The following is a 13,428-nucleotide window of genomic DNA, read 5'->3' as shown; positions in this document are numbered from 1 at the left end:
CCCCCGCCCCGCCCCTTTTTTTTAATAACACCAGTCATTGGATCAGGGCCTACCCTGATGACCTCATTTTAACATGATTACCTCTGTAAAGACCATACTTCCAAACAAGTTCACATTCTGAGGTACTGGGGTGGGGTAGGACTTCACTCTATCTTTTTGGGGGAATACAGTTCAATCTGTAACACCTTTCATTTGTGTTTTCACCTGTCTAAGCTTTATTTACTCTCCTGCTTCATAAAGTATGATTGTGTGCAACCTGCTGGGCCACCAGCTGACTTTTATATCTCTGTATGGTATAGACAAACAGGAGATGAAGTGCAGCCTTTGTAGGAGAGAGTGTAATGAACGACACACCTTTAGTTGTGTGTCAGTCATCAGCAAACATCTGCTGAATTATCTAGATAGTAGGTGCTGTTATATTTTGGAAGCATTTTTATTTCTGTGATAGTCATGTTATTTTTTATCTCTAATTATTAAGATTCAGGTTTAAACATTGCCTTGTAGCGAAACTTTTTTTTCTTCCCTTTTTAGGGGTTTGCCATAAAATGGGCCTTCTGACTGTACTCACCGGACTATGGCTGTTTTCCTCAGTAAAGGCAGATTCAAAAGCCATTACAACCTCTCTTACAACAAAATGGTTTTCCACTCCGTTGTTGTTAGAAACCAGGTAAGAAGACATTTTTTTTCTTTCACATGTTTGAGTGAAAATGTAGGCTCTGCTAGTGAATATTCAGGAGCTTTTTAGGGAGTGAGATTCTCATCATATGCATTTAGTAAGAGCTTCTTTCAGTGTGCACTGGGCTTGTGTGCTGTTCACAGGCTGTTAGGACACAGACTCTATCTGTCAGCAGGCTAGGACTGAAATGATTATAGAGATCTTTAGGGATTTCTTTAGACAAATATATTGAATTGGTTAAATTATTATGTTATCTTCCAGGAAAAGTGTAAATGTGGTAATAATGGAAGAGAGAGTTGTACTTAAAAGAAATTTTCTATTTATTTGAAGAAGGTGTTAAGAGGTGTTTAATAAAGGGAAGAGAAGAGAGCTTGGCAAGGTGGGGGAAGAGGACATGCCCCTCCCAAGAACTTGGAAGGAGACCCCAACATAAGAGAGTGCAGGGCCAAGCTAAGAAAGTGGCCACATTTTATCCGATTGTAGCATCTCCAAAATCAGGATGCATTTAATCAAATCAATATATTATCTTAAAGTTGGTGGCGTCTTTCACTCAATGTTTCATAAAACAATGATATGTCTTAAAATTGACAGTGTCTTTGGACAGCATTTCATCCTGCTATTCCTGAAACATACTGGACCCCAGTCTCCTACCCCATCTCTGCCTTAGTGCTCCTCTGCTGAGACTGTACCATTTGGGGCTACAGGAAACTCTAGAAGACGATTCGTGCCTGTCTGCCTGATCCCCTACATAGCCATTTCTATCCTGCTTTGTTCCTAGGGTCTTGGTGCAGAAAATGAGTTTCAAAGGCCTAGGCCTTGAAGGGCTTTAGAGCATAGCAAATATGCAGTAAATCACATCAAGCTTCCCACTGTTATCTCTCAAGCTAGAAGAGATTCCCTGGTCTGGGGAGTACAGAAGAAAATAAAAGTTGAAGGAAGCTTAATAACAGCTCAAGTGAACCCTAAGAAGGAGTTAGTAGATGGATCGTAGAAACCACACATATGTTTTTAGGAAAAAAGAAAACATACATCTCAGTTTCTCAATAAAGAAGATCTCCCAGGGACTTCCCTGGCAATCCAGTGGTTAAGACTCTGTGCCTTCGACGCAGGGGGTGCTGGTTTGATCTCTGGTCAGGGAACTAAGATCCCGCATGCCATGTAGTGCGGCCAAAAAAAAAAAAGATCTCCCAAACTTGGAAAAAAGAACTGACAGTGTCTTAAAATTGATAAAATGCAATATAGTCAATGATTTCTTGGGAGATTTTAACCCAAGTGTACGTTTTATTTAGTGTTTGTAATATAAATATAACCAGATACCTCTCTTTTAGTCAGTTTTTTGTTTATAGAGGGAAACTTATTTTTATTGTATCTCAAATAACATATAGCTAGGACCTGTAGAGAATCTTTCCAAAGCATACATTTAGGTAGGTGAGCCATGAGCATTTGGTAACTTTCAGAATTTGATATAGCTGGAAATTTGAACTGTTGTGTTATATCAGTTAACTTTGTGGTCTAATTTTATCTTCTGACATCTTCCCCTTGATCCCTAGGAAGATGTGAATGAAGAGTCTGTTGTGTTGGTAGTGTATACGGATAGTTGTGCCTTCTAAGGCAGAGCCTCCTTTGGTACAGGATTGAGGAGAGGCCATTGGGAACGTGGGACGTGTAGGAGCCCGTCTGGACTTGCTGAGGAGCCTCCCCGACTTTCTGCTGAACAGACTTTCTCCCATCACTTCTCTGTGCCTCCCTTTCCTCAGCAATAAAATGGCAACCCCCCTCCCCCCACAAAACTCCAACAACCCCGTCTCACCCCCAGAAACCCCCAGACTCCACTGCATGTATTTCATAGTGATGTCACAATAACTAATTTGATAAATAGGTCGAGCCCCTCAAACGTCCGTGCTTTGTTAGATCTTGGTGGTTGTAGCAGTGAAGTGTCTGAAGGTCGTGTGAGGTCCTGGACTGCCTGAGCCAGGACTCTTGTAGCTGAACATTTTTTCTCCCTTTCTGCTAATCTTATTTGGGATGATTTATCTGGTGTCAACCTAAGTCATTGAGATTTACTATCACTTTCTAAATAATTTTGTGTAACTAACCGTGACGGATGTTTTACGATATTCTGCGTAACGTTCTTCACTGGATTACACCCCACTACTCTCACTTACACTAACAGATTTCTTGGTGTTTGTGTATTGTCTTAGAAGAGTCTTATGGCCTATACTTGTGGACTTTTGAGAACGCATGCTAAAATTGTCAGCCTTAGTTGATCAGTTTTTTTTCTGTTTCTTTGATCTCTGTTGAAGTGAGTATTGTAAACTGTTTCCTTCACTGCAACTTACCCATAACAAACATAGCGCCTTTTCATGATATCCTGGCCATTTGCCATTTTGGTTCATTATTTTTACTTCTCTTCTGTGGCTATTTGCGAACAGTTTGCCAAGGAAATGGGACGTGTAGGCAACTCAAAAACACTGCTGTGCTTTTTTGAAACTACTCTATATTCACCTCCAGAGCTAGCTGAGGCCACTCTCCTTCCCTCCTGGGTCCATGGCAGACATTGATGGTGGGTCACAGCACCGTCCATTGGGGGGAGGGTGAAGGGACAGAATCTTTTTCCACACATCGAGGCATGTAGCTAATACAGACATTTTGTCTTCCTTGCTTCTGGCCCTTAGGGACTAAAACTATTCTTGTGTGTATTTTTATTTTTAAAAATTTTAATAAATTTATTTATTTGACTTTTGGCTGTGTTGGGTCTTTGTTGCTGCACGTGGGCTTTCTCTAGTTGTGGCGAGCGGGGGCTACTCTTCATTGCGGTGCGCGGGCTTCTCATTGTGGTGGCTTCTCTTGTTGCGGAGCACGGGCTCTAGGCGCATGGGCTTCAGTAGTTGTGGCTCGCGGGCTCAGTAGTTGTGGCTCGTGGGCTCAGTAGTTGTGGCTTGTGGGCTCTAGAGCGCAGGCTCAGTAGTTGTGGCACATGGGCTTAGTTGCTCCGCGGCATGTGGGATCTTCCCGGACTAGGGATCGAACCCGTGTCCCCTGCATTGGCAGGTGAATTCTTAACCACTGTGCCACCAGGGAAGTCCCTTGTGTGTATTTTTAGGTTGGACCTGATGCTAATGAAGGGTTTGTAGCTTTCTGGTTGTCCATAAAGTGATATATATTTAATTGAAGTAGAGCTCTGAGTATGTTTTGAGCAGCTGTACTTACTAACAGAAATATTGTGTAAATAAAGTTCTATTATTAAAGTTGAAACAATCATCTATTGAGTGCTTATACAATCATTTTTTGAGATATTATAATGGCCTGAGAATGCAGTATGATAGATTTGAGTGATTGAGATTGGAATGTAAATTCCAGATTTTTGATTTACTAACTCTGTGCCCTTAAGAAAGTTAACAAGTTTGTAAGTGGAGAGAATATATAATGTGCTCTCCCTCTACCTGTCACCCGGTTTTAGTGATTGTCAATTCAAGTCCAATAACCGTCACCACCGCCACCCTCCTACCTTCTCCCGCTAAAATATTTTAAAGCAAATCCCAGACATCGTATAATGTCATCTGTAAAACTATCAATATTTTACTCAGTGGAAGTTTTATCGATATTTTACTCAGGTATCAGAAGCTAAAAAACAACTTAAAACAAAAAGCAAACAAACTTAAGCATACTGTAAACAAATGGCAGTGTTCCTTTTAATAATACCTTGTATTGTTCCTGTCTTCCATGGATTACTGCAGTGGATCTGGTAATTAATTTTCTTAAGGCTGTTTGACACTTAGACGTTTTAAGACTTATTTATGCAGTGGGGTGAAAGAGAATGTACGTTTAAGAAGTTTTCTTGTAATTATATGAAAAGTATATATTTATGTGCATATGGCCTCTGTAGGAATCTAAGCTAAGACTCACTTTGTATTCTTACAAAGAATACAAAGCATTTACTTGCCTATCATAATCTATCTGTTTTACTACCTGTTTTCTTAGACTATAAGCTGTTATGAGGTTGGTATGATGTCTATGTCAGTTACTTGAAAGCCTATAAAATGCCACACTCAAGGAGGCACTAAATAATTTAATACATTATGATGATGGGTATTTTCAGAAACCTATTTTTAGAGAAGCTGTGCATTACCAGGAAATGTTTCTTATGTTGCCATATTTCCGTGTCTAGCTGTGGAGTAGAGAAAGAGTTGTAGAGCCCAGTGTTGACAAGTAATGGGAAAGTCTTCCTTTGGCTAGGTAAGCTGAGATCCAGATCTGTAGTTTGCTTTCAGACAGGGAAAGACCACCACTACATTGGTATGCCTTGGAGGAGAAGATTACCGATTTACATGAATCATTCAATTAGTACATGCATTTTCTTTTAAGGGATTTTAGGCTCTTGAATGCAGGGAAATGTAGAATAGCCATTTTATTTTAGGTCAGTACAGTAGTGTAAAGTCAAGGAAAAAGTTAAGGTGGCATTAAGTTCTAAGACCTGATTTTATTAAATCAGTGCTAACTTTAAACTAATATTTGGTGATTTTGAAAATTTGGATTTGTGGATGTAAAAAGATTACGACATGCTGCCTTTAGTCTCCTAGAAATTTTTCTAGGGTTCATGTTTTCCTTGGGAGAAACTTAGGCGAAAACATATTTTTTTGTTCTTTGCAAGGTATTTCAGAAAATGAGTGAGCAGAACTAGTACTAGAATTATCAATTTCCTAATTCTGCTTCTACTACTGACAGCATTTTCACAAATGAGATTTCATAACCTTTCTTTATATTGGGACTTGCCTGTTGTTACAACATTTCTATTATTCTAGGTTTCTTTAGGGATACCTATTAAGCTATTAAGTGAATAAACTACTAAGCTAATTATTAATAGCTAATAAGCTAGTAAGACTTGCTTATCATTAGAAAATATATGTTATACATGTTCGTGTATAATATATATTATCAAATAGAAGCCAAGCTTTGGACATTTGGTAACTTAAAAATCTATTTTTACTCTCCTTAGTAATATAGCTTATATTAGAAGATTTCATTAAGTTGTTTTATTTCTGATATTTCCCCCTTTTCTCTCAGTGAGTTTTTAGCAGAAGACAGTCAAGAGAAATTTTGGAATTTTGTAGAAGCCAGTCAAAATATTGGATCATCAGATCATCACGGTAAAATTGAAGCAAATGCTTCTTTGACTTCGGTGTCTGGGAATATATTAGAAAAATTGATCTCTTTCAGAGTATGTGTGGCATGGCGGTTAATGGAATACATTTTTATCTTTAATGACTAGAGTTGTGATGGTAGCCAGCAGAGTCAACACAAACTAGTAATTATTTTTGAAAAAGTTTATAACTTTGGTCATAAGAGCTACCTTTGATTTTTTTTTTTTTTTTTTTTTCCCCTTGTTTTTGTTCTTTTGTGTTCTTTTATTGAAAGTGCTACATGAATATTTTGTGGGAGTCAAATTCTTTTAAAATCATTTAGCATTTACTTAATAACCATCAGATTTGATTCACTTTCTTTTGTTACGAACTAATTATACAACTGATCTATTATCTGTTAAGTTTGTTATCATTTAGTGCCATCCAGAATGTTTTCCATTATGCATGCCAGCCACACACAACTGGAGTGTCAAGGTGTCAAATTAATGACAAGGTAAACTGTATCACTTGTTTACAGTTTCTGATGAGCTTTCACAAACATTTTCCAATTCAATATAAGCTACATAGTGTATGAACATTAATAGTCAAAGATGCTGATACATGAGTAGTTAAAACCTTGAGTATTACATTGACAGGCGTAAGTCCTTGTTGAAGAGAAAATGTGTAAAAATTATGTGACTGCTGTTAATATTTGACTAATTGATTTTTAACTTTATGATATTTAAAAATTAATACATCTTTAAAAAGTCAAGTCTGAATCTTTTTTCGTGATTTAAGTGCATAAAAGTTTTGAACAAGCTTTGGTTACATAATTTGTAAGCTTTAGTTACATAATTTGGAGTCAGCTAGAGTTGTTTGAGTTATCAAAAAAATCATTTTAGTTTAGATAAAACAAATTTTAGATAAAACAAATTTATCAAAGTGAGTTTTGTAATGAATTTTGAATTCTGACGTTTAAAATGAAATTTCTTCAATATAAACGCTGATGTGTTCCTGGTTAAAATTAGGGGAGTATGAATTCTTGGAAGTGACCATAAAAGTACGTTAAACATTTTATTTGAAATACTAGTCATAGTCCCGCCACCCAAAGAGAGTCACCATTAACATTCTGGCAACATTTTAAGATATTTCTTTCTGATCTCTTTTTCTGCTTAGAAGGTGCTAATGCCATATAGAACCTTTTACGTTTTGCTTTTTTTTTTTTTTTTGCTGTACGGGGGCCTCTCACCGCTGTGGCCTCTCCCGTTGTGGAGCACAGGCTCCGGACACGCAGGCTCAGCGGCCATGGCTCACGGGCCCAGCCGCTCCACGGCATGTGGGATCTTCCCGGACCAGGGCACGAACCCGCGTCCCCTGCATCGGCAGGCGGACTCTCAACCACTGCGCCACCAGGGAAGCCCCATTTTGCTTTTTAAAATGTGAAATATTTTTCTTAAATTTCTTTTTGGAATAGATAATAGTGGTTTAAAAGTCAAAGCTATACAAAAGGCTCTACACAGAAAAATCTTGTTCCTGCTGTTTCTCTTGGCTTTTTATAACCATTTAAATTGTTTAGTCTTCAGTGTTTTTTTCTTTTTTACAATAAATACATAAGTATGTATTCCTATTTCTTATTCTTTCTAAGAGTAAGAAAAAATTGCATACTATATACATTGTTTTGTACCTTGTGCTTTTCGTTTAATGTATCCTGGGGATTGTTTCATACTGGTACATGCGTTTTTTTTCCCCTCAGATAATGTGTTCCAATTGTTTTAATGCTTCTCCCCAAACTACAGTTTCATTAGTATTCTTTAATATCTTGTACTTCCTCATCACACTGCTCCGTCTTGTTGGGTTATTTGAATAGATAACATATGCAGACACTGTGGTTACAAAGACAAGTCATAGTTTCGGGGTTTGGGGCCCCAAAGGCTCTTTGGGAGGGGCAGTTAGTAAGTAAATGAGTAAGTGATGTGCTAAGTGAAAAAGGTGAGCAAAGAAATATTATGGGAGCACAGAAGAGATGAACTTGGTCCAGTGAGGCATGGGGTAGGGATAGGTGGTACCTCCCTGGAATAGGTGCTCTCACAGCTGAATTCTTCCTGAGGAAGAAAGTAGGAGTTAGTCATCCCGGTAAGTGGGAGAATTGCAGTCTAGGGAGAGGGAATAGTCTGAACAAAGGGAAGAAAAGTCCAATTGCATGGTGTACTTCAAGGAATTCTAAGCATTTGACAGCAGTTCAGGACAGTATAGGGGTAACATTTTGCAATCAGTATGCTTTTGTAACACATAGCTTTGTACTTTATGAACTATCTTATTTGGATACCTCTAGTCATATAGAATTATTGTGGTTAATGTTCTTCCTGACAGGTACTGATTATTCCTATTATCATGCAATACTGGAAGTTGCATTTCAGTTTCTGTCACGACTACAGCAGAATCTGTTGAAATTTTGTCTGTCTCTTCACTCCTACTCAGCGACAATTCAAGCCTTCCAGCAGGTGAGTTCAGTGCTTACACGTGACAGTATTCTTTAGTGGTTACATATCTTGATCGGCTGTATTGCAGTTGTCCTGGCATTGTATTACAGGACTATACCTTTTCTACCTGAAATTGTCTAGGATTTACAATTTGTTTATAAATAATAAGCAAAATTGATGATGTTAAATCTTCAAATAACATATTATAAAAAATATAATTTGCACTTATTTTCATTTAAGGAAAAATAAAATATCTACACAAAAAACTGCCTACCAGACTTTATTTATACAGCACAGGTGAAGAGAGGCGATATAGTTTTTGCTAAACCAGTTAACCCTGAGTGTGATCATAGCCTGTAGATCTAAAAGCAGTTCACGGGAAATACAGCAGATAGGAAATGTGAAACAATATCACAGGAATACAGTCAGGAAAAGCTAGGATGAGGAAAGCTTTTTAGTAAAATAATCTGATTTTGTCAACAAAGCAAGTTAAAAGGAAAAGAAAAGAGGGAAGGAGGAGCTTCAAGAGAGACTTTAAAAAGGTGTCAACTGGGGCTTCCCTGGTGGCCCAGTGGTTGAGAATCTGCCTGCCAATGCAGGGGACACGGGGTTGAGCTCTGATCTGGGAAGATCCCACACGCTCCGGAGCAACTGGGCCCGTGAGCCACAACTACCGAGCCTGTGCGTCTGGAGCCTGTGCTCCGCAACAAGAGAGGCCGCGACAGTGAGAGGCCCACGCACTGCGATGAAGAGTGGCCCCCGCTTGCCGCAACTAGAGAAAGCCCTCGCACAGAACTGAAGACCCAACACAGCCAGAAATAAATAAATTAATTAATTAAAAAAGGTGTCAATTCAACGTGTGGATCTTGTTGGATTTTAAAAAAAAATTTATTTTTATTTTTGGCTGTGTTGGGTCTTTGTTGCTCCGCGCAGGTTCTTCCCCAGTGGTGGTGAGCAGGGGCTACTCTTCGTTGCGGTGCGCGGGCCTCTCGTTGGGTGGCTTCTCTTGTTGCAGAGCACGGCCTCTAGGTGCGTGGGCCTCAGCAGCTGTGGCACTTGGGCTCAGCAGTTGTGGTTTGCAGGCTCTAGAGCATAGGCTCAGCAGTCGTGGTGTGCAGGCCCAGTTGCTCCGCGGCATGTGGGATCCTCCTGGACCAGGGCTTGAACCCGTGTCCCCTGCATTGGCAGGCGGATTCTTAACCACTGCGCCACCAGGGAAGCCCCTTATTGGATTTTGAGTTGAATAAACTCGTAAAAAGTAGCAAGAGAATCAAAGGTGTGTATGCTGATTGTATGTTTGGTATAAAAGAATTGTTAATTTTAAAACCTTTTTTTAAATTCTGAAATAAAACCAGCATAGAAAATGGCTCTCAAGAAATATATAGTATAAAGAATTATAACAAAGTGACCACTCTTGTAATTTTCATCCCGGTCAGGAAATTGAATTTAGCCAGGTACCATGGAAGCCCTTGATGTGCTGTGTCCCCATCACAGCTGACTTTTGCCCTTCAAAAGGAATCACTTTCTTGTGTTGGAATCATTTGCTGTTTTGTTTTTTTTAAAAAAACATTTCATTGCCCAAGAGTTCATCACCAAACAATAGAGTTTAATCTTGCCCAGTTTTAAAAAAATTATTAATTTTTTTGGGGGTGAGTGGTCTCTTAATTTATAGGTTCTCCCTCTATCCCTTTCTTTTCTGTTGAATAACTTATACTGTTTGCCCTATACATTTTTTTTTTTTTCTTTGGCCCCAGCAAGGCCCTTGCTGGATCTTAGTTCCCCAACCAGGGATTGAACCCAGGGCCCCGGCAGTGGAAGCGCTGAGTCCTAACCACTGGACCACCAGGGAATTCCCAATAGATTGCTATCACTGCAGAAATTTCTCTTGTACAGTACTCGTCTATAAGAATAAGGGTGTTACTCTGTTTTTCCCCTCTCCCCTTTTCTTGCAATAGCTTTGTATGGGATTTGACACTGAGACTTTTTCTGCTCAATTTGATGTGAAATTAGTTTTCCTTAACTTTTGGAGGTCGGCATGGTTCCCTATTCTGTTGATTTTATGTTGTGTTAAAATAGGGTGGCTTTAAAAAAAAGGTAGCTTTTGCTTTTTGAAATTTCCTGACTCTGTTCCCCTCTTTCACTTTTATATTTGGACTTTTTCTTTTATTGGCTTTTATCTCTGTCCTGCTTGAGTTTTATTCTGCCCTCAACAGTTTCTCCTTAGAGGTGGGGCCCTTTCCTAGAAGGGAGTCCTAGCCTGTGAGTTATGAGTTCACAGTGGTCAGACTGCCTTGTGCTTACCTGTACGAGGTGAAACAAAACCCGTCGGCTCACCATACTTGACAGTGAAAACCTTTTGGCTGTTTTGGGGTTTTCTTGTTTTCAGGATCATCAGAATCTCTGCAGTTTCCCTCTACTTCTGTGGCCTCTGATAACCGCAGGTCATTTTTGTGTTTTGTATCATGGGGATTTCCTTCCACCTAGTTTTGTCATAAATGTGGTCCACTGGTTTTTGTTTTCATTTTTGCTTTGTTTTTATGGGAGAACTTGGGAAGATTGAAAAACTATGCTGCCGGTGGCCATCAATACAGAATTGTATTACTTTTTTTTTTTGCGGTACGTGGGCCTCTCACTGCTGTGGCCTCTCCCGTTGCAGAGCACAGGCTCAGCGGCCATGTCTCACAGGTCCAGCGGCTCCTTGGCATGTGGGATCTTCCTGGACCGGGGCATGAACCCGTGTCCCCTGCATCGGCAGGCGGACTCTCAACCACTGCGCCACCAGGGAAGCCCTGTATTACATTTTTTAAAAGTGTGATAATGGTAGTATGTTTTTTTAAAAAAAAATCTCTGTGTTTTGGGAGTTCCCAGGTGGCCTAGTGGTTAGGATTCTGGGCTTTCACTGCCATGGCCTGGATTCAAACTCTGGTCGGGGAACTGAGATCCTGCAAGCTGTGTGGCCGGCCAGAAAAAAAAAACCAACAAAACACTTCTGTGTTTTATTGAGACATAGTGAAACATTATAAATGAAATGCTATTTGGAGCTTGTGTCCAAATGATCCAGTGGAGTGTGGTAGGAAGGTGGAAGAAATGAGATTGGCCATGAATTGATAATTACCGAAGCTGGGTCATGGGTACATAGGGGTTTATTGTACTGTTCTTTCTTCTTACAAACACAAGTTTGTAAGTTTTGTAATAATTTACAAAAAAGAAGAAAAATGTAATGGAAAGTTTTAATATTGATTTTTCATAGCAAGCTTTCCATTTCTCCCCATCTGTTCTTAATTATTTGTATTCCAGCAGTAGAAAAGGACATTCAGTAGGAATGTGTTACGTAAATGACATTAGTGTGTACCCAGACCGTGACAGTATGTCCTTTCCTTTCCCCATCTCTATACACTCATGCTTTTCAGTGTGCCTCTCGTTTAAGTTGCAGGTGGACTTATCTCATTGTGCCTGGGCGTTAGTGCATTTCACTCTAAACATACCCCACGTCTCATTCAGCCTTTCCTTTGAATATGTTAGTGTGCTCCTTGGATAATTTTACCTTTCCATCTGTACTCTTTTTTTAGGCCCCGTTGGTTTTTTAGATTCAGTGTCATTCTTCCTGTTTCAGGGAGGGGCTTCACATTAATCTGCGTATTATACTTAATTAGGACTGCATTGTTATACTTTGACACTTACAATTGACATTTGTAGGCTTAGTTTTCTACAAGGTACATACTGTGTTCCCTGGATATCTTTTTTTTTTTTTTGTAACATTTAAAAAAAAATAATTATTTATTTTTGGCTGCATTGGGTCTTCGTTGCTGCGTGTGCACAGGCTTTTCTGTAGTTGCAGCGAGCGGGGGCTACCCTTCGTTGTGGTGCACGGGCTTCTCATTGCGGTGGCTTTTCTTGTGGCGGAGCACGGGCTCCAGGTGCACGGGCTCAGTAGTTGTGGCGCAGGGGCTTAGTTGCTCCGCGGCATGTGGGATCTTCCTGGACCAGGGCTCAGACCCGTGTCCCCTGCATTGGCAGGCGGATGCTTAACCACTGCGCCACCAGGGAAGTCCTCCCCTGGATATCTTTTGATATCTTCTGAGATAGAATTTTAAAGTTCTGTTTTGGGTATAATAATAACACCTACCTCATGGAATGATATTGGGAGGAACTAGGTGAAATAATACAAAGAAAGCAGTGAAACGTAAAGCTCTTTCTGTCACATAATGGGTGTTCGGTAGATGTTAATTTCTGCTTTTACTGATGTTGTTTTATTATTATTTTATTACCTATTTAGAATATTCATGTTTTTATCTTGTTTTTGGTTAGAGATTATTTTTAAAAATGTCTGTGTCTTAAATGACAGATAGCAGCTGATGAACCTCCACCAGAAGGATGTAGTTCATTTTTTTCAGTGCATGGAAAGAGGACTTGTGATTTTGATACCCTTGAGACTCTTCTACTAACAGCTTCTGAAAGGTAGATTGTGTGTTTCTTTATTTAAATGTCATGCATTCATTGTGCTTTCTTCTGTATCAGGTCCACTGTCTGATTTTTCTTACGGGTTTTTTAGTCCGTAGGTATAGTGGTTTAGAATGTGAATTCTGGAACCAGAACCAACTAGATTTAAATCCCAGCTCCATCACTTAAAATAGTTTTGTGAATTTAGGCAAATTACATAACCTTTCTTTCCTCATCTTGTTTCGAAATAGAGATAATAAGAATACTTACTGTTATTGTTACTTAGTAACTAATGACTGTATCGGAGAGATTACCTAGGCTTTGTCATCAGCTTAGTAAAGAATATTCTGTGTATTAAAGCCAGTGCCTGGAGTAATGATATTAATGATAATGATCTCTCAGGATAGTATTAGTTTCAGACAAAGGAGACTATTTAAGATAATTGCAAGCTTAATTTGAATATTAAATTGGTAATCAGTGGGCTGATTTTTTTGCTTAAAGGTAGGTTTCCTGTGGTAGACAAATAACAATAGGTACCTCTTGCTGTCTGCCTAGGGCAGTAACCCCTCTGTACATCCTCCAATGCTGTTAGAAATTGTATAACAGTGATCTCTCTCTCTGATATTGCCCTGCTCTACTGGAAGTGCCGGGCGGTGTTTTAGGTGGGGAAACTCTTCTTTAGTGAGATTATCTGCTCAGCGCCTGTCCTCTG

At 39.4% G+C, this 13,428-nt stretch overlaps 1 protein-coding gene across 1 annotated transcript in view; it reads left to right on the top strand.

The window, feature by feature from the left end:
* Nucleotides 1-13,428, top strand: part of UGGT1 (UDP-glucose glycoprotein glucosyltransferase 1) — a 120,644-nt gene that overhangs the window by 4,660 nt on the left and 102,556 nt on the right. The window contains exons 2-5 of the mRNA XM_024738001.1: nt 532-667; nt 5,741-5,823; nt 8,167-8,297; nt 12,622-12,734. Coding sequence (XP_024593769.1) covers nt 532-667; nt 5,741-5,823; nt 8,167-8,297; nt 12,622-12,734 — 463 coding nt within the window. The remainder of the gene's footprint in view (nt 1-531; nt 668-5,740; nt 5,824-8,166; nt 8,298-12,621; nt 12,735-13,428) is intronic.

Source organism: Neophocaena asiaeorientalis, unplaced genomic scaffold (assembly GCF_003031525.2).
Source record: "Neophocaena asiaeorientalis asiaeorientalis breed wild unplaced genomic scaffold, Neophocaena_asiaeorientalis_V1.1 scaffold98, whole genome shotgun sequence".
NCBI lineage: Eukaryota > Metazoa > Chordata > Mammalia > Artiodactyla > Phocoenidae > Neophocaena > Neophocaena asiaeorientalis.
This window is presented reverse-complemented; position numbering and strand designations above follow the sequence as displayed.